Genomic DNA, 25660 nt, shown 5'->3' with positions numbered 1-25660 from the left:
GCCTACAAAAGGAATAAATGGCATAGCATACCGGTTCATCTTGTACGTGCTATCAAACACCACCACGTCGCCAAAATCCTGATAGTCCTGCCGTGATTGAGAATCACACCAGAACATGCTTTTCAACCATCCTTCATCATCTACTTGGTAATCAAAAAAAAATCAGGATCACTCTTCTTCCTCGCGGCCATAATACCAAGTGATGTGGCAGCATCATCCTTCGCAATAAGCTTCCTCTTCTCCCTGCAACATAGGTTGTACAGATCTCGCCTTACGAAGCCTACACCACCGTAGCCATGTCTTCTGAGAAAGTGTTTCATAATCATGTACTTTCTCATTCCACTTGCTCCCAAAGATAGTATCTCAGCTCTCTGGTACGGCTTAATCTTTCTGTGCGCTCGAAGAAATGGTACTTCGTCCGGTCTAGCTGGTTTATGTCTGTGATTGCCATAAAAACTTTTGACAACCCATACTCCTCTCGATAGGTCACGCTTCACGGTGAGATTGGCATTGCAGTTGCAACGAGTCTCGGGTCTTAGCCTACGACTGCGGCCTTCCTGCGTTAAAAGCTTTTCATGACGTTTCCCTGCCCTGGAACAGACATACCGCCTTAACCGTATTTCTCCCTTACCACGTTTCCCTCGCTTTGCCCGCTTCAAAATGTCCTTTCGGATGCTGAAGCCATGCTCTCTCTCATAGCTGTTGTACCAGACAAAAGCCGCCGGTTCGGAATCAAATGTCATGTCCAGTATTTTACAGTGCTCTTCCATAGAGTGCATCTTATATTCATTACTCACAATATCCGGGTCCGCTTGACTGTGATGTTCACGCCCATTGTCAGCACCAGATATCACCTACACATGAAGGGAAAATAAGTCATAAAAGTTGTCGTTCCAAAGGTAACATTGACGGTTTGCCATACTAAAACTATATACTTACTTCGCTCTTATGTTCAGAGCTTGATTCCTCGTGATGCAGTCCTACCTCCACGCTATATTCATCAAACCCAACCTCCATGTCTGAATACTCATCCTCCTCGTGACCACCGTATAGCACCTACACAGCCAAAAACAAAGAATGTAACATGTCACTTCATTGCTTCCATTTATTGGTAGCCATTAAAAAATAATCAACATACTTCACTCATGTTTTCTGAGGACCCCGATGATGGAAGGTTCTCCGCAAAAGGAGGTACATTTTCATAGATCCTGGATTTCGAACTATTCTCCGAAGTAGAATCATCATCGCCCGTATATCCGTCATCCCCGTCACTCCAAGTTGAGCTATAGTCCCCCATTTCTCCAAAAACAACACAAAACCCGCACGCAGTAAAGAACTAATGCAAAATTCTAAACAATAACGCATTGCAAATCACTATTTCATATTTAGTAAACTTAATTAAACGCACACGGACAGCGGACAGTCTGGCAGCGAGGCGCCGGCCTGTCCGCCGCAGGCCGGACTGTCTGGTGCTCGTGTGCCGGCCTGTCTTCCGTGCGCCGAACACGCAAGATGAGCCGCCAGACATATCCGGACGCAGAGATTCAAACTTACCTCCACGTCGTGTCCAGCGGAAGATCGCCTCGCCGGAGAGACGGAGCTCGAGGCGACGGCGTGCAGCAGAGGCGTCTCGTCGAGCAGGCCCTGAAGATCGTGTAGATGAGAGTGCCGAGATCATCGGGAAGATATGCCCTGGTGGAGGAGGTCTATGGTGACGGAGTGTGGCGCCGACGGCGGCTCGTCGAGCTCCGGGGAGATGCCGGTGAAGAGGAGATCGTGGAGAAGCGACGGAGGAGCCCTGTGGCGGAGGAGTGCGGCGGTGAGGAGGTGATCGTGGCGTCCGAGATCGTGCGACGGGACGGCGGCACCCGGCTCATCGAGTTCCAACGTGGAGGAGCGAATGATCGTGGGAGGAAGACGCATACGGTACAGGGACGGTCATATACGAGTTCACATACGGGCGTCATACGGGCTTGGATATGGGTTTGGTGGGCTTTTGAGCCAAAACCAGTTTTGGAGGGGGGGGTTGTACTGAAGCAGACGCCAACCTGTTGATAGTATCGAGCAATCGTTTCATTGGTTTCCTGCCGTGGACTAAATATATTGTTCTGCCTCTGCATTCCTCATGTGGTGTTTAACCAAGTCTAGAATATGATATGCCACTCTTTTACGAGAACAGGTCCTATGTTTTTTCAGAAATATATGCTAGGTAATAATTTTATTTAACACACAAATTGATTATATTTTGAAAAACAGAAATCTCATATTACAAATAACATTATGACATGATCCTACACACGATACCGTTGACGGAAAAACGATACTGCCTAGTATCTTGATAGTGAATTTTTTTGTGGTGAGTGTATAGTCGTATAGTCGCAGTTGAGCATTGTGCTGGCAGTGGCCGACTGCCGACCAGGCAACTTGGTTGACTCTGCTGCGGCTGCTATTGGAATTTCATCGTCCCATACGGAGTACGTACAATAGTAGGTACAGTCGTTCTACAGTTGAATCGGAAGACTGGAAACGGTTTTCTCTGGACTTTCGTCGCCCGGCCTCACGCGTGCTTCCTCACGAGCGACCTGCCGGCCGCCGCCCTGGTTCTGTTCGGCCCCACTTGCCACTGACGCCAGCATCACGCATCAGCAGCGTCAGCAGACAGCAGCTTAACTACAGATATCAGATAGGGAATGGTCTCGTGTTTTGCGAAGTTATCATTTTCTTCAAATAATACAAACCTGTTTTCCAAAACTAACCTTTCTGAAAGTTCGGTGATTGTGCCGATTTTGGGTCTCTGCCCAAGCTGGGCGGACCATCTAATTCATGTTCGGCCACCAGTTTAGTTGCCACGAGTGATTCTAAGTGATAACACAATTGGTTAGTTAGTTCTTTTTTTTTTTGAAATGGGGCAAAAGCTTTGCCCCAATCTATTAATTAAGAAGAGGAATGCCCAGTTAATTAACGGAAAACCGAGCAAAAAAACCGTAACAACAACACCACCAACCACAAACGACAACAACACTTACAACACATGGGGACTACTCCCAAAGCAAACAACTTCTAAACTTTTAAACAACAGAGGAAAATAAACCATCAACCAACAGCGGACTCTTTTCTTGTGGCGCCATTTTTCTTGCTTTTGCTCCTAAGGTAGTCTTTCACCTTCTGGATTTTGCCCCTCGAAGGCTTCTCCTCTACTTGATCATATGTGAGAGTAAAATAAGTGAATGTATCTAAATTTATCCAACCTTGATGATGGGAAAAGTACAACTCGTCGTGTATCATAATTGTTGTTGATATCCCCAAGCCTTCCGAACTTGAGGATCTGAACCCACCTAGATATCAAATGCCTCATATAGTTAAGAACTAACTACGATCACTGTAGACGAGCTTCATCTAAGCATAGTTCTTAATGGGTCCGGTGATATACTCCACGTCCTTAGAGTGATTTTAAGTGAGAACACAATTAATTAGTTAGTTCTTGATCATATCTCATCATAAGAATAAGTGAATGTACTTAAAACCCTTGCAAATTTATCCAACCTTGACGTGGAAAAAGTACACATCACCGATCCTTCTAAGCTTGAGGTTTGAACCCACCTACATCTCAAATGCCTTATATGGTTGTAGATCCGACCCACGAAAACTCGACTGGCCACAAAACCTGAAAACGTCATATGTAAAAAAAGGTTAAACGTCATTCGGTTTCTCCCCTCTCTCTCTACAGTTGCCAGAGGCGATCCGGGAGGCGACTTCGGGGTTCCCAGCGCCCGCCGGCACATCGGCGGGATTCCTCCCCCTCCGCCGGCCGCTCCGGCGGCGGGAGGGTGGGGAATCCCCTGATCTGTGTCTTGGCGGTGTAGATAGGTTGTGGAGGTGTAGTTTCGGGGCCGGCGCCGCCGTGGAGGGAGGGCGGGGCTGATGCGAATAAGTGGTGCTGCAGGTTCTCCTCCGCTTCGACGTCGTCCTCGTCGTCGTCGACAACCTGCCGGTGCGTGTAGGTGCCCGGACCATGGTGGGCGGGGCGGTTGCGCCGGCCATGGTTGTGGCTTTTGTCCTCCAGCCTCTTCTCCGCTCTGCCGACGCTTCCTCCGGCGTTGGTGGGAGGCTTGTGGGGTTTGTACAGGGGGATATGGCTCCAGCTTGAAGATGAAAACGATGGTGATTCCGAGATGCTCTGCGTCGTCGACGGCGATTCCAGGCGTAGGATCCATGGATCCGGTGCTCGGCGACTCCCCCGCTGCCATGGGGCTGGCTCCGATCCAAGGCGAAGATGGAGCAGCGGCAGGGGCCCGCCACCGAAAGCTCCTGGGCGTCGGCGCTGACGGGATCCAGGAGGACTTCTTTGTAATTTTGCTTTGGTTTCTGGACCTTTCTGTAAGAACAGAGTATTAATATCACTGTCTTCTTCCGCAAAAAAAAAAAAAAAAAAAGGTTAAACGTCTTTCTGTGTGAAGACCCGACCAATACATACCCCTTCTTGATTTTTTTTTGAACAAGGGTAGGGTCCAAAGACCCTAGAAGCTGCTAGTATTGCACAGGCGGTGGGTACATATTGCAGAAAGGTCCCTACAGTTCAGGGGATTTCTGGATAAGGACTGAAAAATTATAGAGACGACCTCGTAAAAAATTTGAAAAAAGCAATGGGTCCTTGTCGCTCTGCACCGCAGAAGGAAAACGCCGTCGAGTTGCTCCGCCGAACGAACACCGGCGCAGGGGACGAACCAGTCGGCCCAGCGTTGTGGCAGAAGCGGTGGCTCTTCCCCTTGGACAGCTTGGTCTTTGGGAAGTCAGTTCTCCAGCAGAAGGGCCGCCAATCGGCCATAATAAGCAGGGGCGGGGCAGTGACGCCGGCACATGTCCCCCGTTGGTGAGCTTCACTGGAAGAAAACCGCATCAGCAACAGCGTCGACGAAGAGGACGCAGCTCCATAGCACCTCTCAGGCACACACTTGTGGCACCGCTTCAAGCACAGGAGATCTGCAACATCCATGCCGTCCTCGCCCTCGCCTCCATGGCCGGCCGAGAGGAACAACACCGATGTGCTACCTCCGTACCAGAAGCAGCAGAGATACACCCTCCAAGATACAGAGAGGATGGCGACGACGTGGCTGTGCTCCTCCTCGCCTCCACGGCCGGCCAGGAGCGCGTTGTCGTCGTTGGTCCCTGGCAGGCGCATCCTTTCCCCCTCGCCTCCAATGCCGGCCAGGAGAACATGGCGCCCGCCGCTTCCGCGCTGCAGCAGGAAGAAGTCCGCCGTTGCTTTATTGAAGGAAGCGTCGGTTTCCTGCTCCCCTCTCCCCTCCGACCACCGGAGAAGGAGAAGAAAGCAGATCAACCCTAAAGCAGGTGAGATCCAGGCGGCCAGATCTCGCCCGTCGCTTCCGCTACCGGGCAACCAGCCCACTACCGGCAAGCTGCCGCTAAGCCTACAAAACCTACCTACTCCGGCGCCATCTCCCCTCCATCTCCGGCCGGCTACTCCGGCGGAGAGGAGGAGGGAGAGGCCCGGTGAGAGAGATAGGAGGCTCAGTAACTGTAGCAAGAGGAGAGCGAGGTGTGGGGGGGGGGGGGGGAATGTGTCTCCTTGGGGATAGGACTTTATCCCCTCTTGATGAGTTGACACACCTTGACACACCTTGTTGACGACGAAGGTGGACAGAGCAAGTGGACATGGCATGATGTTTTTCTTACGAACTGGGCAGTACCAATCTGGTACCAAGACATGGGAGTCGAATAGAGATGGCACTTGAAAACTACCGTTGGTATTTCAGGTTTCACATTGTACAGAATTAAATCATCGATAGGCAGAACGAATAGACGGTGAAAGGATGAGGTGGTAACCGGCCGTGGTCTATTGACGGGCAATTCAGAAAAGTTCAGAGTCAAAGTTAGCTGCTCCAGTCTACAGAGTCTATCCATCTGTGATTCACAGCCACAGGAGCCTTGGTCGGAGTTCTTACGGACAGGGCAACAATCAAGACAGCGAATAGCGTAGTCGACCGATGGATGGCTCAGTACAGCAATGACAAAGCACCGTGAAGCTACGTGCGCCGTCCGAACACCCAACCACTGAATTTTTGTCAGCCACTAAGTCAGCCACCGGCGAGCCGGCCATTACCTGGAGCCAACGTATCGATGAGATGGTGACTGGGTTTGGCAGGAACGCAGGAAATTTCACATGAAATGGTTTAAAGTTCAGTGGAAACCAAGAACAACCTCAACATCACGAAGGGTTGTACTTGTAGAGAGTGTGCAAATCAGCATATAAGCATTGTTAACAAGCATGGCCGGCTTGCACTTAACAGACACGATACAGATAAGCAGGCCAAACCATAGCAAGCAAGTAAATATTGGTCGCGCAACACAGCCATGCCAGGAGGATAATTAACAAGTTTTCTTTTCAGCCTTCCATCGCAATATACAGAGGATCTGGCCCTACACATCAGAACCGAAACAGTACATACGCTGGCCTACAGCCTACTCTCTAAACAACAATACCTCAGATCGTCGCTACCTGGCCGAAACCTGAAACGGAAAGAAGCGAGGGATCAGAATAAGATCAAATAACAAAACACGAGTTAATCGATAGCGTAGAGGCAAGAGAGCACCAAAAGCTTGAAAGTCTAAATCCGGCACAAGAACTTCGGTGTCATACAATAACGATGCAAACGCTAAATGCCAGTCATAGTCGTATGCCAAACTACAAGTCAAAAGAACAAATGTTTTGACCAAATCCTCTTTTGCATTTACCCACTTGTACTTTTCCTCTAAGCTCAGCCACAGGGTACAAAAGAACAAAAAGCGCCTTTAGCACCAGTCAGTGTCATTTTAAATAGCAAAAGTTTTATGAAGCTGAAAGGTTTGACTTTGTGGAGGTCAAGTCGCAGTCATTCCAGAACTAGTCCACAAGGTACCTTTCAAGGGTGGCAGAAATTAAGTCTAAGATACTGACTGCTGCGCAATCTGGATGAGGCATCGTCTTGTGACGTGCCCCAGCAGATTAACCTAAAAGAAAACGTTGTCAGGCTAGAGTCTGTGAAATTCACATGCAATAAATTCTCAGCAAGCTCACAAATAAAGAAATCAATGTCTTAGAAGGTCATAACAGATGGCCGCCTCAAATTGAAAGAGCCTTGAATTGCAGCGTCACCCCTAAACACTAATCAGGAAAGACACTCTCGCAGATTAGATGTTTCTTGGAAAAATGTCTAACTTAAAAAGTAACATATAATTTTATATCTGAGATGGCTAGTTACTGTTGTCATCGTACTTTGTTTCAGGAAATATGTGCTTGGTACACAGTTCTCGATAAAAAAATGTTTTATGTTAGGATATAATAAGTGGACAAACTGTACTTTTGTTACAGTGTGATGATTTCAGGATCATCCCCATATGATACTATTAAACACATCATCAACAGGAGATGATTGATAAGAACATCCATGTGATCTTGATTAACAGCATCCATGGGATTGGCCACTGGAACATTAATTTAAGAGATTTGAGACACTGTAGGCAGGCTTTACTTATGTGCAGTGCAGATATAGAGTTGAAAATTACCTATTTGGCTATTCCGCGATAACCTCCTTATGGGCCTTATATGACAAAATAACATTCCATGCAAGGGCTACAAAATTAGCAGCAAGAACCTGCAAAAAAATGATCAGTGAATTTGGTAAGAACAATACTCAAAGCGTCACAAAACTATATAAAGAGATAGAAAATAGCCAAGCTAATTCATTTTCCATGTACTGAACACTATAGTCAAAGACTGTCAAAACATGCAACTTCTTAAAAACCTGTAGCTTCTGTGGGACAAAGTAGAAATTCAGGAACTGAAAGGGAATCCACAATTGCCAATTCGCGATCAACGAAGAGAACCACTCCTGTACATTTTGTAAATATTTTGCATCAGTACAAGACACATACATAATATCATAGAAGGATGTTGAGAGTTGATATCCTTTTTACCTGCTTAAGCTTTGGCACTACAAGAGATGGCCTTCCCTCTAAGGTTACCAGTATGCTCATGAAGACTCCAATAAAAACTGGAGAAAAGATGAACTGCATAGGGAAAACAATTTAAAAACATGTAAAAAAGATAAAATAAACATAGAACAACTCAATAAGTCAAAACAGGATCTCAAGGATATGTATACATTCACTATTATCCTTTACTTGGAAGTGAGAAGGAAAGGGTGAAAACCTGGTCAAGTAACAGGCGAGAAATGGCACCTGAAGCCCCAGTAACAGTTACTAATTTACTCAGATACAAGTACCTGCATATAGAGACTAATTATCAATCAAACAATACTGGCAGAAAACACTGGCTACACTAACTACTGTTGACCACTATTCTGTAGAATAGACAGGAGATGATTACCAGATATGCAAGGTTGGCCCAACCAGGACAAGTCCCAATAACGTGAACATAAATGTTCTCTTCAAGTCCAGCTTTGGCGCTTTATCGATTACAAGCTGGAATAAAACCAAAAGTAGATAAAGTATTGTCAATGACATGTCTGCGCATTCTGAATTTCACATCAAAACTAAGACGGGATGGCGCTTGTGCATGACCAGAATTACACAGACATGCATCATACACACAAAGTTTGGGTTTACTCTCTACCTTTAAACCCTGCACTTAGCTACAAGGTGGATGACTCACCACATCAAGCAATTCAGTAGCACGTCATAACAGCGATTCATTCATTTTTTTCGCATTTGCTCACATTAAGGCATGCATGAAGATAATTTACAACACAAGAAAAAATGGTTGGAGATGAAGCAAAGATCACAGCAAAATCACGATACTTGCTTGTGGAGTCCATTCTTGAATCAATACTAGCTTCGGTTTACACTACTTTTTATACATAAATAAATGTACTCTTTCTCCCTTATTTTGTCTGTGTAATTTTGCTTGTGAGTCAATCCATGTAACCCATGCTACATTGCACAATATCAGTGTGAATAATACAAGTCGAACCTGGCAGATGAGGTCCCCGGCCATATTCAGCAGAGCAGAAGTGACCGCCTTAGTGGCCACCGGGTGCTTGTCGAGAGACAGAAGATACCTACACATCACATCGCAGCGATTCCAACAACAAACCAGCATATAAGCATGTTACCGAAGCATAAGAACCAACACGGTGATGGAGGGAATGGGGAAGCTGTTCACCAGGCCACGAACTGCAAGCACTTCGCTCTGGCCACCTCCGCTCCTCCGGTCGCTGCCGCGACGACATAGCTGCAGGGGGATGCCGCGTGGAGCGGCTGGAGCCGCGCGAGGCGGGGGGCGACGGCTGCCGGGACGGGAGCGGCGGCGAGGGAGAGGAAGCGGCCCGTTGGGGCGGGCCTCGGGGAGGCGACGGGGCGGGGGGCGAGGAGGAGCGGGAGCGCGGACGCCATCGCCATGGAAGAGGATGAGGAGGAGCTTTGGGTTTTGGGAATCGCGCTAGGGTTCTAGAGAATTCCAGAGCCAGAGGGGCACAGCAGTGAAGAAAACAAATCCTGGGCCGATTCCGGCCCACTTAGTTTATTGGAGGGGAATTCGGGCCCATACCGGCCCATTTACATTGTCTGCTTGACCTAGAAAGCCATGACGGCGAGAAGGAACAGCACAGATCCTGCCACCGTCTCGCCGGCTTTCCCTCTCCGTTGCGGCGGCGGCGACGGCTTGTGGAGGCGGCGATGTCGTACATGCGAGGCGACCTGCTGACCAAGACGCGGAAGCTGGTGAAGGGGCTGGCCAAGCCCGCCCCGGCCTGGCTCAAGGCCATGGAGCAGTCAGTACTCCCTCCTCTACTTACGCCATTTCCCGATTGTTCCATACGTGCGTGTGTGTTTTTGCTGCGGTGGTTTGATGTTGGCGCAATGAATTCTGTGGAAATGAGAGATCCAAGCTAGGTGATGGAGGCGTTCTTTTATTCATATACTGTTGATTAGTTGGTAAACTTTAAAATAGCATCTAGGCTCGGTAGTTGATTTGATAATCTGTGGGCGGCTGGGCGTGCTGATTTACGCCCTTACGATTGATATGATGGCGACAGTTCCTTTGGCATTTGATTTCTCATGGTTAATCATATCAAGGGGTACTGACTCATTACGATCAGTGGCAGCACCATTTCTAGAGTAATTGTGCTTTATGTTGTTTTATCGATCAGACGAGCATGTTGCCCACAGTTTCTTTTTCCTGCGTGTGACAGATTTGCTTACATTTTATAGTGAAGCTTCAAAGTTCACACCAATGATAAAACTGTTAATTCTTACTTCAGCTATGCTTGACCTGAATATCCCGCTTTTTGCACGGTAATCATCAGGTGTGAGTTGCTTGTTGGAAACAGAATGAACCTTTTCACCTGGCATATTTGTGGACTGACCACACTATCCCACACGATATGTGATATTTGTCGATGAGCTCAGTTCAATAGTTAGGTGAACATATTTCCTTGACTTGCTCGTTTTCTTACGTCATGGCAACCATATTATCCGAGGAAGGCAAAGATACATGTGGCTAAAGGTTTCTTGTATCAAATTTGCCTCATTGGGTTCAGTTGGTCTTGGCTGATATTTATGAACTGAAGGTGTTGGTCCTATACTTCCATCTATTAATTATCTTTCTGTTTTACTCATGTTGCTTGCTGATTTCTTGAAACATATCTCGCTGTCGTATTAGGGTACCTTTAGTCACATTCCCTCGTGCTTTATTCATGTTGCTTGCTAGCTTGAAACATATGTTGCTTTCTGATTAGGGCACCTCCAGTCGTATTCCCTCGCACTGATGGGGAGATCAAGAAGATAGAATTGCCAGAGGACGTTTATGTGAAGAAGTTCTTCAGAAAGCATCCAGATTCACTCTACCATGATGCAGTCAAGTAATTTTCTTTTCTTCTCTTATAAATATCTGCACAAATGGCTGTACAGTATTCAAGTTTTGTAGGACTCCAGATTAGAGGATGTGCATGTGTTTGCCTTTTTTTTTCCCTTTTCTTTAAAAAAAATCTTTTTGCGAGGCTAATGGAGAATCCTTTCACATTCGACATGGTTATCTCAGACTTGGTTCTTCCCCCCTTATTTTGCCTTTGAACTGATTACTACAATTGCGTAATGGAGGCACTAGTGAATGAAAGCTTGTGTTTGAAGGATATACAGTTGTACATGTACAGTCTAGCAACTCCTTTTTCTCACTGATGACGGTGTGAACATTTCCCTCTGTTTCACTCCAAAATATTTTTTTCCCTGTCTTTTCATTATAACATAATTTGATTTCTGTCATATCATACACAAAATTCAAGAGCTAGCCGAATTCTTTCAGGATAAGCGGGTTTGCTCCACCACCAGCAAGAGTTTTTGCTTGGCGTGTATTAGAGTTGAAAGAGCAGGGAGTCAATGAAGAAGATGCAATGGCTGTAGCAGATGTAAGTATCCTCTCTAATATATATCCTTTGTTTCTCATATGGAATACCCTTTCGGCAATCCATTTCTTGGTTCTGCTCTGTCCAACTTTCATGGTGTATAGTTGCAACTCTTTGCATGACCATCATGTTTTTTGCAGATGGAATATGGAGCAGAGAAGAAAGCAAAGAAGCAAGCGTACAAGGAACTGAAACAAATTGCACGAAGGGAAGGAAAGGCTCCACCTCCAAATCCATATCCAAGTGCTATCAAGGAAATACAGGCAGAGGAAAAGAAGTATGTTAAGGACCGTTTCTATAACCCCAAGGTACTTGAGATCGTGAATAAGATGAAATTGGACAGACAGATGTTTCTCCAAGATAGAGCATCAGCATCAGGTGACGGACAATAACTGGTTGTATGGACTAGCCAACTAGTTGATGTTGCTTGTGAAATCAACCAACTGATATTTAAACTTCCTTGTATTAATTTCTCTTGTAAAAATAAGTGCACGTTCAGAAGTTAGCGAACAAAAAATAACTCGTAACGGTTAGAAACATGTGTTTTGAGATAGAGCATTATTTCTGTCATAGTTTTTTCATTATTTTCTTCAAAGCCACCAAATTTCATCTCCTATATTGGATTAGCCGTAATGCTTTGCAAAGTTTTTTGCAACATTCTGCAGCCCTTGATCAAATTAGAAATAACATTGTGACATATTCTCAAGACGGTACTGTCTTCTCTCTTTTTTCCATTATTTGCTCATGTAATATCCATCTGTCCCTGTGATGAACATTTTAGTAATCTAAGCACTCATTCAATTGGCGCTCCCTCTTCAGTACTCTGCTTTGAGGTTGAAGGAACCAATGTTTCGAGGTGCACTGTTGAGATATGGCATTCTGAGGGACATGATGGAAACTGGCCTTCTTTTTGTTCCTTGTCTTCTCTTTTAGCACCCTTATTCTGATTCCTTTTGAAAAATAGTATGTCTTCTTTTTTCAAGTTGCAATTTACTCTTTTGTCGGCCAATATTACAATGAAGAATAAGCTATTTACCGAGCAGAAAAATAAGTAATGGTTCAAATTGAGTTTTGCTGGGGTGCAACAGTATTTCTTTGTCATAACTCTTCTCATTATTTTCTTCACTGTTGTTGAGTTTAATCTCCCATATTCCTGTATCATTAGTACCCTATGTGGTTTTCCTAGGATGTTGCCAATTTTTAACAAATCAGAGATCATTTTAAGTTGATTGTAACATCCTTGTTCTCAACTTTTCTTCCCTAAACTTTCCATCTGTTCCTGTGATGAACATTTTAGTAATCCGAGCATTCATTCAATTGGTGCTCCCTCTCAGACATATGTGAGGTTGAAGGAACCAGTGTTTCCATGTGCACTGTTGATATATGGCATTCTGAGTGACTTGATGGAGACTACCCTTGTCTGTTTGTTACACTTCTTGCGTGTAGTTAGCACCTTTTTCTTATGCTTTTTTTTACAGAAGGATTATACCGACTGGTTTCTTCTGGTGCTGTCATTGCAATATAATAGGCACCTTGAGACTTGATGTTCTCTCTGTGAATTGTTTTCCGTAGTTGCTTGTTTTAAGGATTTTACAAAGCGGGATTTGGATACTGGGAAAAGCTATGCTTTAAGTAGGAAACTGGAGACAAGCTATAGGTTGATGTATTGCCTGCAATTTGTACTTCTCGCTTATTAAGCTCATCCCAACTTTTTCTATCACTAAGTTGTGTTCACTGTCAGTACACCATATTTTGTGCTTGCTCTTCTTTTCCATGACGCATTGTTGAGAATCATGTATACGAAGGTGTACAAGCTAATGATGTCTGAGAATTTTTAACTTGTTGCACAAGGTAGTGTAATGAAATTATACAATTTGTTCGAGAGTATCGCACTCACCCCCTCCTCCCGGGGTTGCCATGCACGGGTGACCCCGGAGGCGTCCCTCCAAACCCTAGTGGCTGTCGCCTGGATCTCCTTGTCCGCCCACCGCTGGCGGTGGTGGCCACGCTTGGTCGTCGAAAATGGCTGGTGATGGCGGGTGCGGCCCGACGGCCCCCCTATGTGTGGAGGCGGGGCGGCGCGGGGCTTCGCGGGCCTCTGCGACGCATGGCTGGGGGTCAGGAGGTGTGGTGGTGCGGCGTTGTGGCGGACCCCGGGGAGATCTGTAGTGGCAAGCAGGGGGTGTAGTGGAGCAGCAGTGTCATCGGGAGGTGACAGGGCGCGGACGGTGCTGGAGGCGGAGAGCCCTCGGCGAGCAGAGGTTCGCTGCCTCAAGCTCGGTGTTGTCTCGTGTCGCCCGGCGGCTGGGAACGGAAGCTGGAGTTGCGAGGCTGATCTAGGCTTTTGGGCCTGATCTGGGCCTGTTGGGCTGATCTGCACGTGGGCTGGCGCCTGGAGTTGGCGAGGATCGTTGCGTGCAGCGTTTGCTCATGCCGGAGGGGAGTGTGGTGGCTGCGGTGCCTGGCCGGGTTGGAGGTGGAGATGGAGGTTGACCGGATCCTCAGCTTTGCGGGGTGTGTCGGAGTGGTCTGCATTTTTTTGCGACTTCCTCGACGAGGCGATGTGGTGGTAGCGGTGCGAGGCTCAAGAGCGGTCTGCCCTATGCTCTAGGTGTTTCGAAGATGTTCGACGACTCGGACAAAACGGACAAAAGTCCTGCCCAGCTTGGGTCGGGCCGGTGGCGATGGTGCCTGTGGGTGTCAGTTCCCCTCCTTGGAGGCGTCGTCGTGGAGTGTCGGTATCTCCCTACCCTGCTGGAGTTGGTTGCCTTCGGGCGAAAGCCTCGATCCAGTGCAGATCCGCACGATGGCGGAGTCTATGATGTCGTGACTCTGTTGGGAGCTTCGTGCTTGAAGACACGGCGTAGAGGTCCTTTGTGGCTTTAATCCAATGACGCAGCGGTCCACGGCAGTTCTTTAGGGCAAGGGCGCTATGCACGTCACTGCTGGCATGTTCGTGAGAACGGCTTCTAGGGTCATAACAGGTCCCGCCATTGATCTCCTTTGGATGGTTCGTTGACAAGGAAGGTCTTTAGCTGTTCTTCTTCGGAGGTGTCTGGCGTTGGTTGAGATGCGGCTTTGTTCTTTGCTTAGGACTTTGGTCCGTAGCCGGTATCGTGTGGGGTTACGCTCGTTGCTTGTATTGAGTGGTGTCGTTATTGTACTCAAACCTTTGCCTTCTATAAAGATATAGATATGGTACGTCTTTTGCGTGCTCTCGAAAAAAAATATACAATTCGGTTGTCCATATGCTGTATCTCTGTGCTAACGGCAATTGATCCAATAAATAATACCGGAAACTCAATTCGGCAAAAAGAACAATACTCCATCCGGCCTGACGTAGCTCAGTAGTACACTTGTATATGGTTGCACCAACTAATTTGGGATACAGGGAGTAGTAAAAAACAGGCTGTATAAAGCGACATGATCGTACATCTCGCCTTGTTAAGCCCTGTTGCCCAGAGCATATGATTCCCTTACCTGTGGGAATTAGAAGGTTTTTTATAAAATTGTTGTGTTCTAAACACATGCGAATAAAGATAAACTAGTCCATTTGAATTGTTTGTAAACATAACTTCTCTAACATTTACTGGATGATACCTTCAGCCAATTCCTGGGCTAGAGATTTCTGCAAGCAAGTTCTACGAACCCTCCTACCATCACCTTCAGGCCCCTCCTTACGCTTCCTGCATTTGGAAATCAAAATGCACCTCTAAACTGAGCAGGTGTTTCCCTGGCTCCTTAACGGTAGGCTCAACATTACGGACATGATGCAAAGGCGCAACATTCGGATCAACGAGGAACCAGACTATATGCTATATTTGCGTGACAGCAGACGAACTGGAAACCTGCAATCATCTCTCTTCTGCACTTGCACTTCCACTTGTACCTCAACACTAATTCTGATGTATAGCTCAATGTCTATGAATCAAAGTTGATGTTCAAACATGCATTTCTGATTCGAGCATTCAGTGTGACAGCGAATAACATATTACATCTGGAAGCGAAGTGCCAAAAATTTCAAGAATGCAAGCCCTAGCATAGATTGTTAATCAGTTATCTTCAAGAGAGATTTTCTTCTCTCCTGCAGGATGGAATAGGAGCTAGCAGTGCCTGTGTTGCCTACCCTCTGTGTATACTCTTCATCATACCTTGTAAATACTTCCACTATGAACAAATATTTTACTTTTCAGATCAACAAGACAAGTGACAGTACGGCCTGTAAAAACCTGATGAAAATTTCATTCAACACTGATGTTTCTGAAACGATCTAATGTGTAGTCCAGAATACTTCCGTAAGGCCAAAACAACTTCACCACAATTCCACAACTTCACATACTGACTTACTTCTAAAGGATGATTATACTATACCCAAACCTTGTAAAACATCTACTGACTACGAAGGTATCAGAGACCGAAAAATATGACGATAATGTGTGTAACCTATAAGAACAATGCCGATTGCCAAGTTCTTAGGTGGGGTAAGGTTCAGCTGTTGTAGTAACCTCTATCAAGAACAATGCCAGAGTTTCTTCTTCCGTTGTATTTGTGTCACCAGAAACCTCAAGAAAAAAAATATGCGTGCCCTGCAGTTGCAGATCGCAAAAATCATTTCTCACTACCATCCTTCTCTTCCGAAGCTCCATTGTGCCTCTCAGACCTCACTGGGAGAACACTCCGACGCTCCTTGCCCCCGGGTTTCGCTGATGCGTTTCCATACCACATCATTCCAAGAACAGCAAGAAGCATCCCGAGGACAACATGAAGGTTAAGGCCCTCCTTGCCAAAGAAGAGAAACCCGAGAAACAAGACCAGCACTGTCTTCATGTGGCCAAGGACTTGAAAAGATACAGCAGAGAACCGGCCGATGCAGATGAATTGGCTCAGATTGACGCCGATGGCAATGAAGCATGAGAGTACGAGGAAGAACTGCAGAGTGGCACAAAATCAATGGTAAGATGGGTGACAAAATAAACTAAGTTGAATCATGATGAGCTAAGGAAAACAGTAAAATCCAAAACTATAGTCAAGCAGAACAGTACTATGCAGCATTAACAGGCCAGAGATCACACACATAAAGGGAAACTGCAGTTGTCTGAATTTACTGCTAACAGAGGCTAGTCAGGAGTGGAAATTAAATTCCGCTTTTTTTCTCAAATATGCGATACAATGAAGCAGCCTAAAAAAGTTCTCCAAAACATAAATGCTCCATAAAGTGATGAAGTATCATGTACATGCAGTACTGCAAAATGTCAATCTGCTAAAAAGCTGGCTAATCACCACTTTATCTCTAAGCAAACAAAAACAAGCTAGGTCAATTGCTTATCGAGAAGTTGCTACACAGATCACAGCAGGATCAGGGACATGAAAGACTACCGCAAGACTGACTTCTTACCAGAGAAAGCGATGTGAAATTGAAGTGATCCACCCTTTTGCCAGTCAGCAAGTAATCCACAAAGGGCCCCACTAACAGGAGAGAACCTGCTTGGGCTGGAGCAGTGTGGCCCAGGAGATTGAATGAGTTCAGAGAGTACTTCCGCTGGAGGTAATGAACATACTGCAACAAATGAAAAGAAAATTATAATATAGTTAAAATTGTGAAACCCTCCCCTAATATATGGCGACAGTCCATAGATACAGGTAATAACAGAAGGGCAGCAATGGCGATCAAATAACAGATGTAGCCATGAGATTAAAGAACAGAACGCATTGCATACTTAGAAATTGGAGTGACAATGTATATAAACAACATAATGCATTGCATAGAGATTGTCCGCTTCTTAATTCTATCACTGTGCAAGTCCTCTAATAGATAAGCATGTAAAACCGACATCATGATTTCTTTCCATGTTCAACGAAGGGGAGGGGGGGAGCCCTAGTCAAATGTCAATTATCCATAAACTTGCAGGTACGTGGAATGAACAGTAGCTACTTTGTGAACCATGTAATAACAATTGTGTTTCAAGAAAAGGTTTTGTGGATTACCCAAAAATTACAGCAGGACTCTTATTTACTACTAGAATATATATAAATAACCATACAATAGAGGTATTTCAACTTACATATTGTTGGAAAGCTGTGCTCCAAACAGCTATGACAGCTGCAAGCATGCCCTTTGCATTCACACTGACATCAGTAACTGTGCAAACTGCAACGCCTACGAGTACAACCATTATGCTCAGCTTTGTGTCCCTTGAATAATGAACACGATCAAAGACAACCTCCAAAAGACATGACGCAGGTATCATGCACAGCTTTGCTATCTGAACAAGAGAAAAGGATTACTTAAGAGTTAACTTAAAGCTCTTAAAAGTTAACAATTTAAAGCCACATAACTTAGCTAATGGAAACTTCACTAACCTGATAAAACCCCACAGAGTTCCACATCAAGCTCACGTTCATGCCAACGATCGACAAGTTTGAGAAGATCACAAACTTAATCAGATCTGGAAGTGGTAAGTGAGAGGGCTGGCTCAGGCCTAACCAGCGGAATACGATAGTCATCAAGGTGGTTGTCACAAAATGAAGGCCAGTTAATGTTGTGGCTGCACGAGGTAAATCATAATCAGCGACATGGCAGGAAATATATCAGAGTTCTAACACATGTGCAGTTTGCTGAGGGTAAGAGCAGAAATCTGCCAGTATAATACTAAATCATTTTGGCAGGCTTAATTGGCTTGCCAAAATGTCTTATAAAAAGGGAACAGGGAGAGTATTAGATTAGCATGCTTCTCATGTTAAACAGACACATCTCAAGTTTATGCTGAGCAGGTCAGTATAACAGCTAGAAGGGGGTGGATTTCAGGTTCAATGAACATTTTGATTGCATAAGAGCAAAATCTTTATGATTCCACATTGTACTAACTCTTTCAGACAACTATAAAAGCAAATCAAGTGAAACAGTTTGGTATGAGTAGGTGAAATACCACTATAAAAGTAAATCCTTATGACTCCTATGATTAAACATTTATTAACAAAAAAGGAGCATCTAGAATTCACATCGATGGAATTCGCAGTAGAATTTTGAAAATTCTAAAGTTTGGTTAAGATCAGATATCCCAGTTTTACACTAAAATCAAGAGAGTAATACTGATGCACATTTCAGAACAAGAAATAAGCCTATATTAGTCAACTTGAGGCCTGCCAGAAATGAAACGATACAGATCAAAATGCCTAATGACGTAATAATACACACTGCCCACAAACTAAAGGAGAATAAGTCACAAACATGAAGCAGGGATGTACGTTTTTGACCACAGAATTCTTCAGTAAAGCACAAACATACCGAAACTGAATCCATGGGTAGCCATCAGTGCTTTGTTGACCATGATGATCCCAACAGATGAGGTGATATTGAAACTCCATGCTGCCAAGTCCAGGACAGCCTTCTTGTCGGATTTCCTCGGCGAACCCATCTCTGCACCTCCGCAAGTTCAACTCGATACTCGGGGAGCTACAGTCTCTGGAGCACAAACGCCATCCACCGGGAGCCCAAGATTTAACTGCAGGAACTGAAGCAGTTTCAGATGTTTAGACAGTGACCAAAGCCATGCATCAAATGTATCAAGAGCAGTTCCCCGGTTAAGCAGGAATGTTATAAAAACAGCATGCACTACTACTATTTACCAGAACCCTACTGATTGTGAACGCAAATAGCAGTAGATGATACGAGAACCCTACTGTTTCTTCCAGCCCCGCTGGAAACAAGCCTGCTCATGTCCATACGCAGCTACTCGTTAGAACTGAATGTTCTTCCTCCACGGGATCCCAACCAGAAACGCAGCTCTACCCCAACTCTCTCCTAACCCAGTCATTCAACCACAAATCCCTCTGCTAGATACTGTAACACTTCGTGACGCGAGAACCCTACTGCTCCGGAACGCTCTGCTGAAAAACAACCGTGCTCGTAGTCGTAGTCCGCGGTGCTCCTCCATGGAACCCATCACGAACTACACCAAAAAAACGCAACTCCACACCCCGCAATCCCTCAACCCGCCCACGAATCCCAACTCCCAAATCGCAGCTGCTCGCGCCTAAACCCGCACCAGATCGCGCGCCGGCAACAAAAAAAAACGCAGCAGAGAGGGAGGGGGAGGGCAGAATCCTTACTGGAGCGGCGCGGAGGCCGATCCCTCCGCCGGAAATGGCAGATCTCCCGGCGTTCTGATCTGAGATTTGGGGTGGGCGCGGTGGCGGTGTCGCCGGGTGGAGGGCGTGTTGTTCTGTGTGAGTGTTCGGTTTTTTTTCCCCCTCTGCAGCCCTTTTTTATTTTTTATTTCTTTTCTGCAAGTCGCAACAACCTTGTCCAGTGCGACGAGATCTGCCAGCCCACTATTTATAAGCCACCCAGCGAGCACATTTTTGCGAGTCGAAAAAAATAATTCGTGCTAATCTCAGGGTTTTTATTGATAGATTCTCCTCGATTGAACCGCCGTGGTTTTGTTTTCGTGAAGGTGACAAGGGATACATGAAGAAGGAAATAAGCTAGGTGTGAGGAAAATGGCATAGCATCAAACAAATGTTGTGAGGAAGCTCATGCCATCATTATCTCTTCCATGCCAATCATTTTCTCTGCTATGTCCAAGCATTTGGTGGTGGTACTCCTTTGTTGAAACCAAGTTTGTTTTGTAATAGCATTGGAGTAAGTTCCAGCTCGATAACATCTTGATCAAGGTAATCGGTTTAAGGATTAGCTGGAAATAAAAGGAAAGGGTGACTAACCTGTCAGGCCGGCTTGTCGGCTCGAGTTGGTAATGTTGGTGATGATGCCGAGCTAATTTTTAAAGTTGAGCGGCCTTAAACATCATATATTGTTTTAATTTTGGTAAGAGCCTCTTTGACTTTAGGGATCTAAAAATGTAAGAATATGAAAACTATCGTTTTGCAGTGTCACGCCAACTTTAATCTTGCGGGCTTTAGGTTTATAAACCAAAGTTTGCATGTTTATACAATAGAAATATCATAGGATTGTTTTCAGTTACCTTAGCGAGGATGATACATTTACAAATGTACTAGATGTATATTTCAATTCCGAGATGTACCTTTCTTGTTGTTATTGTCCGGCACATCTAAATGTACAAGTGCTTCGTACATTTAATTCACTTACAATTGTCATTATCATGTTTCCAACAGAACAAGTCATTTCCTTGCGATAATTAGACAACCGTCAACAATCCTTGAAGGGCATTCCGTGTCACAAGCCGATGCCCGACTATTTCTCACCTAAATGTTACATTAGGCGGGAAACTTTTCATGACATTAGCAATAGCATCGCATTTGTGATGGGCGTATGGCATAGAGTTGGATATTGATTTCTAAGGGTGGTAAATCTTTTATTATAGCTAGGCCCCCAAACTATCCCACACCCTCACAAGTATAGAGTGGTGCTATGGACACGAGAACCTTCTCCGGGAACGAAGATTGGAGTTGTCTACCCCAGCCCTATCAGTAATGTGAAGGGCTCATCGGGAGTAGACACATGTTTCGGATGGGCCCCCTTTAAACAACAGACATGCAAATCGATATGTCATAGTCGGCAGTATTTTCTCATTGGTAACAATTTTCTAGGTTACACCGTTTACAATGTGCATTTTTCCTTCTTCAAATACAATTATTTAACATATGGTTCATATATTCGCAACACAAGAACTAAAATCTACAGCATATTTTATTGATAACATAGACCAATGTCATCATTTAATTCATAAGATGGATTTAATTTATATTATATTGTCACCAACTAGATAGCGTCATGTCGGATAACAATAGTATCTCATTAAACCTACTCTCAACTCTATAATTCAAAGGAAATGCCGCATCACCTTAGCAAAAGGGTGGAAAGAATTGACGATGTTTTCCCGATACCCCCTTTTGACGATTCCCCTCCCATTCAATCTTGTCTCAACTCAGCTTCCTGAGGGAACGATATCGACATTGAGGGAGATGATATACTCGAACATCCAACACCAAGAATCCTCTCGACCCTATCGTCAACCAAAAATTCACAATAGTAAGTAGGTATGCTTAATTATACACAAACTGAATTTAGAAAAAGTGAACAAATAATGCACCTAGGACTAGAGGTGGTCGGGTGGAGGAACATGAGAGTCTTGACAACATTTCTTTAGCTCCATCATGAGAGTCTTGACAACATTTCTTGCCGCTAGAAAGGTGCTTTACTACATATTTTTGTGTGTGATGCCACCAAAAGTAATCTAATATATGTTGTCACCGATGTGACATTTTGGTCACACTGCCCAAGAGGGGAGGAGAACAAGGAAGCGTTTTTCATGCCCTAGCACGACAGACACGCTCTCTCACGCCAGAACAAGAGGTGAGAGAGATATCTAAATCCCCATGAGTACACCGCCGAGTGTGGGTTTTCTCGAGGGTTACAAAGCAATATAATGCCATGGAACCATCTATAACGACCAATTATGTGTCTCTATTTGCATAGAGACCAACATTCGAAATGAAGTGTTGAAAATGTCCGTTGGAAATATATTGAGAACGAGTAATTTAGAATATTTGTGGTCAATTGGTTTGTCAGTAGTGAGCCATTTCTTCTAGACCTTGTCGACCACACACAATGTTGTGGGTATACTTTATGGTATATCAACGACGTGGTCTAGATCCGGCAAGCCCGGGTGATCCACAGATGGTGATGGTGGCATATAGCCCATCGGGCAGTCCAGTTGTTGTTGATAGAAGATGGAAGAAGTCCAGCCCAGGAACAGGAGCCGGATCTCAACCGACCTTGAAGGAAGTCGGATCTGTGACGGCCCATGAAGTATCCGGATCCAATACAACGCATAAGGGGAGGTGGATCCTTGACGTACACGGCAATGTACTATTCCGTAGTTAGGCAACTTGTATTCCGGCTAGGACTCTTCTTGTAAATCCTAGATCTGTGCGCCTTTATAAGCCGGATCCCGGGAGCCCTAGAGGCACAACCCCAACTCATTGTAACAACGCGAAAATAGCTTGATGTCTACTGTTGGCTTCTTTTCCTGTAGACAGTGTTGGGCCTCCAAGAGCAGAGGTTTATAAAGACAAATTTTTCTGCGGCACTAAACTTGCTTAGATGAAAATTCTCAAATTGAATGAAAGTTGCGTACATATCTGAGGATCACTCACGTAAATTGGCAGATTTTTCTGAGTTACCTACAGAGAATACTACTCAAATTCGTGACAGCAAGAAATCTTTTTCGCGCGAGTAATCCAAATCTAGTATCAACCTTACTATCAAAGACTTTACTTGGCACAACAATGCAATAAAATAAAGATATGGAGAGGTTGCTACAGTAGTAACAACTTCCAAGACTCAAATATAAAACAAAATTGCTGTAGTAAAATAAAAACATGGGTTATCTCCCAAGAAGTTCTTTCTTTATAGCCATTAAGATGGGCTCAGTAATTTTAATGATGCACTCGCAAGAAATAAGAGTTGAAGAAAAAGAGAGCATCAAAAAAAAATTAAGCCTAACCCACTTCCTATGAAAAGGAATCTTGTAAATAAACAAATTCATGAAGAACAAAGTGGCAAGCATAGAAAGATAAAACACGAGTAACTTCAAGATTCTCAACATAAAGAGGAAAAACTTAATATTATTAAGATGCATATAACCATGTTTCCCTCTCTCATAATAACTTTCTGTAGTATCATGAACAAACTCAACAATATAACTATCACATAAAGCATTCTTATCATGAGTCTCATGCATAAAATAATTACTACTCCCAACATAAGCATAGTCATTCTTATTAATTGTAGTGGGAGCAAATTCAACAAGGTAGCTATCATTATCACCATAATCATCAAATATAGGAGGCATAGTATAATCATAATTAATTTTCTCCTCAATAGTAGGTGGATGATAGTCATCATTGTAATCATCATATATCGGAGATAAAGTATCATCAACGTAAATTTTCTCCTCCATGCTTGTGGGACTAAAAATATCATGCTCATCAAAACCAGCTTCCCCAAGCTTAAATTCTTCCATAGCATTATCAACAATGGTGTTCATACTAATAACATTGCTACTAGCATGCAAATAAGGTTCCATAGGTTTTTTAATTTTCGCATCACACAATTTATGTCTTAACTCAGGAAATAGATTAAAAAGCTCACTGTTATTTTCCATTATGTCTAACTAGTGAACAAGAAACAAAAAGATGCAATTGCAGGATCTAAAGGAAATAGCTTCGAGCACTCACACACCGGCAACAATGCTAGGAATAGCTTAGTAGTCGGAGGATGTGAATACCTTTTACCTTACCTCCCCGGCAACGGCGCCAGAAAATAGCTTGATGTCCACAACTGGCGCGTGGTTGACGTGGGAGGTAGAAATATCTGTGGTGTAGCTTTTCTTCGTTCCCCGGCAACGGTGCCAGAAAATAGCTTGTTGTCTACTGTTGGCTTCTTTTCCTGTAGACAGTGTTGGGCCTCCAAGAGCAGAGGTTTGTAGAACAGCAGCAAGTTTCCCTTAAGTGAATCACCCAAGGTTTATCGAACTCAGGGAGGAAGAGGTCAAAGATATCCCTCTCAAGCAACCCTGCAATTACGATACAAGAAGTCTCTTGTGTCCCCAACACACCTAATACACTTGTCAGATGTATAGGTGCACTAGTTCGACGAAGAGATAGTGAAATGCAAGTAATATGGATGAATATGAGTGGTAATAGCAATCTGAAATAAATATGGCAGCGAGTAAACATGCAGCAGAACAGTAAATAAACGGAGATTCGATGTTCAGAAATAAGGCCTAGGGATCCTACTTTCACTAGTGGACACTCTCAACATTGATCACATAACTGAAACCACTCTACACTCTTTTGTTGGATAACAAACACCATTCATTGTGTAGGGCTACAAGAGCACCTCAATGCCGGAGTTAACAAGCTCCACAACATCCGGAGTTCATATTTAAGTAACCTTAGAGTGCATGATAGACCATTGCAATTTAAACCGAGTACTAACATAGCATGCACACCGTCACCGTCAGGCTATGAAAGGGGGAATAGATCACATCAATACTATCATAGTAATAGTTAACTTCATAATCTACAAGAGATCACAATCATAGCTTATACCAAGTACTACATGATGCACACACTGTTAACATTACATCATGGAGGAGGAATAGACTACTTTAATAACATCACTAGAGTAGCACATAGATGATATTCAACTAGATCACAAAGAGAGAGATGAACCACATAGCTACGGTAGAGCCCTCGGCCTCGGGGGAGAACTACTCCCTCCTCATCATAGGAGTCAGCGAGCGATGATTAAGATGGCGAGTGGTGTCGATGGAGATGCCTTCCGGGGCACTTCCCGTCCCGGAGGCGTGCCGGAACGAGACTTCCGTCCCCGAATCTTGGCTTCGCGATGGCGGCGGCTCGGAACTTTTCTCGTATCGTGGCTTATTCGTCTAGGGTTTTCGCGACGGAGTCCTTAAGTAGGCGGAAGGGCAGCCTCGGAGGGGCCCTGGTGGGGCCACACCATAGGGGGCACGCCCACCCCCTTGGCTGCGCCGCCCTGGCGTGTGGGGCCCCTGGCTCCCCTCTGGTCTCTCTTCAGTGTTCTGGAAGCTTCGTGGAAATATAAGATCGTGGGCCTTGATTTCGTCCAATTCCGAGAATATTTCCTGTGTAAGATTTCTGAAACCAAAAACAGCAGAAAACAGGAACTGGCACTTCGGCATCTTGTTAATAGGTTAGTTCCGGAAAATGCATCAAAACGATATAAAGTGTGAACAAAACATGTAAGTATTGTCATAAAACAAGCATGGAACATCAGAAATTATAGATACGTTGGAGACGTATCACCATCCAACTCGGAGACTCCGCCTTTGTGCCGGATTCCGAAGAAGGACATATCTCCGGGCACAATGAAAACATGTCCGCAGAAGAGCTCGTCGAACAGGCAGGCCGGGACGCTATTGTGCACTCGGAAATCCTCAACAAACCAATAACTCCTGATGACGCCGCAGATCCTGAAGCTCTAGAAGCAAAAAAGAAAGGAAATGCTGGCCACTGCCAAAGTATTTGCCAACACTGCAGCAGCAATGCTGGAGGAAAGGCAAGAGGCAGAAGAAGTGATGGAAAGTTTCCTCAAAAGAGAGCGTGAAGCTGTAGAATACTTGGAAGAAGCCAAGAAACTCCGAGCACGATGGGAAACCATCATAGAGGATGCTGGCAAGGAGGCAGACAGGATCCGTCGGGAAGCCATCAGCCCC

The 25660-nt window shown here is 44.8% G+C and overlaps 3 protein-coding genes and 1 non-coding gene across 4 annotated transcripts; 2 read left to right on the top strand and 2 right to left on the bottom strand.

Annotated features, from left to right (window-relative positions):
• Window positions 1–7561: 7561 nt before the first annotated feature.
• Window positions 7562–9411, bottom strand: LOC124651075 (protein SYM1-like). Its single transcript, XM_047190223.1, has 7 exons — window positions 9182–9411; window positions 8990–9077; window positions 8387–8481; window positions 8210–8282; window positions 7975–8067; window positions 7803–7889; window positions 7562–7652 (listed from the first exon to the last, which is right to left on the bottom strand). The coding sequence occupies exons 1-7, from the start codon at window positions 9409–9411 to the stop codon at window positions 7572–7574; spliced, it is 747 nt and encodes a 248-aa protein (XP_047046179.1). The 3' UTR covers window positions 7562–7571.
• Window positions 9412–9660: 249 nt separating this feature from the next.
• On the top strand, window positions 9661–11939 carry LOC124654418. The gene is made up of 4 exons (XM_047193422.1): window positions 9661–9788; window positions 10755–10877; window positions 11318–11420; window positions 11558–11939. The coding sequence occupies exons 1-4, from the start codon at window positions 9694–9696 to the stop codon at window positions 11807–11809; spliced, it is 573 nt and encodes a 190-aa protein (XP_047049378.1). The 5' UTR covers window positions 9661–9693; the 3' UTR covers window positions 11810–11939.
• Window positions 11940–12177: 238 nt separating this feature from the next.
• On the top strand, window positions 12178–12305 carry LOC124658590. Its single transcript, XR_006989304.1, has one exon. It is a non-coding gene; the product is annotated as a small nucleolar RNA snoR130 (small nucleolar RNA).
• A 3332-nt stretch (window positions 12306–15637) lies between these two features.
• On the bottom strand, window positions 15638–19701 carry LOC124652460 (UDP-rhamnose/UDP-galactose transporter 5-like). Its single transcript, XM_047191475.1, has 6 exons — window positions 19527–19701; window positions 18703–18928; window positions 17778–17962; window positions 17480–17680; window positions 16813–16974; window positions 15638–16346 (listed from the first exon to the last, which is right to left on the bottom strand). Exons 2-6 carry the CDS (start codon window positions 18830–18832, stop codon window positions 16026–16028), a joined length of 999 nt encoding a protein of 332 aa, XP_047047431.1. The 5' UTR covers window positions 18833–18928; window positions 19527–19701; the 3' UTR covers window positions 15638–16025.
• Between the last annotated feature and the right edge of the window lie 5959 nt (window positions 19702–25660).

Source organism: Lolium rigidum, chromosome 5 (assembly GCF_022539505.1).
Source record: "Lolium rigidum isolate FL_2022 chromosome 5, APGP_CSIRO_Lrig_0.1, whole genome shotgun sequence".
Taxonomy (NCBI): Eukaryota; Viridiplantae; Streptophyta; class Magnoliopsida; order Poales; family Poaceae; genus Lolium; species Lolium rigidum.
This window is presented reverse-complemented; position numbering and strand designations above follow the sequence as displayed.

Bases quoted from the DNA above. Each gene is read 5' to 3' on its own strand.
- LOC124651075 (XM_047190223.1), bottom strand. From the start codon at position 9,411: ATGGCGTCCGCGCTCCCGCTCCTCCTCGCCCCCCGCCCCGTCGCCTCC. The intron at 8,482-8,989 runs GTTCGACTTGTA...GTTTTATTCCAG, and splicing joins CCGGGGACCTCATCTGCCAG to CTTGTAATCGATAAAGCGCC. The intron at 8,068-8,209 runs GTTTTCACCCTT...TTCCCTATGCAG, and splicing joins CTCGCCTGTTACTTGACCAG to TTCATCTTTTCTCCAGTTTT.
- LOC124654418 (XM_047193422.1), top strand. From the start codon at position 9,694: ATGTCGTACATGCGAGGCGACCTGCTGACCAAGACGCGGAAGCTGGTG. The intron at 10,878-11,317 runs GTAATTTTCTTT...GAATTCTTTCAG, and splicing joins CTCTACCATGATGCAGTCAA to GATAAGCGGGTTTGCTCCAC. The intron at 11,421-11,557 runs GTAAGTATCCTC...TGTTTTTTGCAG, and splicing joins ATGCAATGGCTGTAGCAGAT to ATGGAATATGGAGCAGAGAA.
- LOC124652460 (XM_047191475.1), bottom strand. From the start codon at position 18,832: ATGGGTTCGCCGAGGAAATCCGACAAGAAGGCTGTCCTGGACTTGGCA. The intron at 17,963-18,702 runs GTATGTTTGTGC...TACCTCGTGCAG, and splicing joins TACCCATGGATTCAGTTTCG to CCACAACATTAACTGGCCTT. The intron at 16,975-17,479 runs GTAAGTTGAAAT...CATTTGTTGCAG, and splicing joins GCACAGCTTTCCAACAATAT to TATGTTCATTACCTCCAGCG.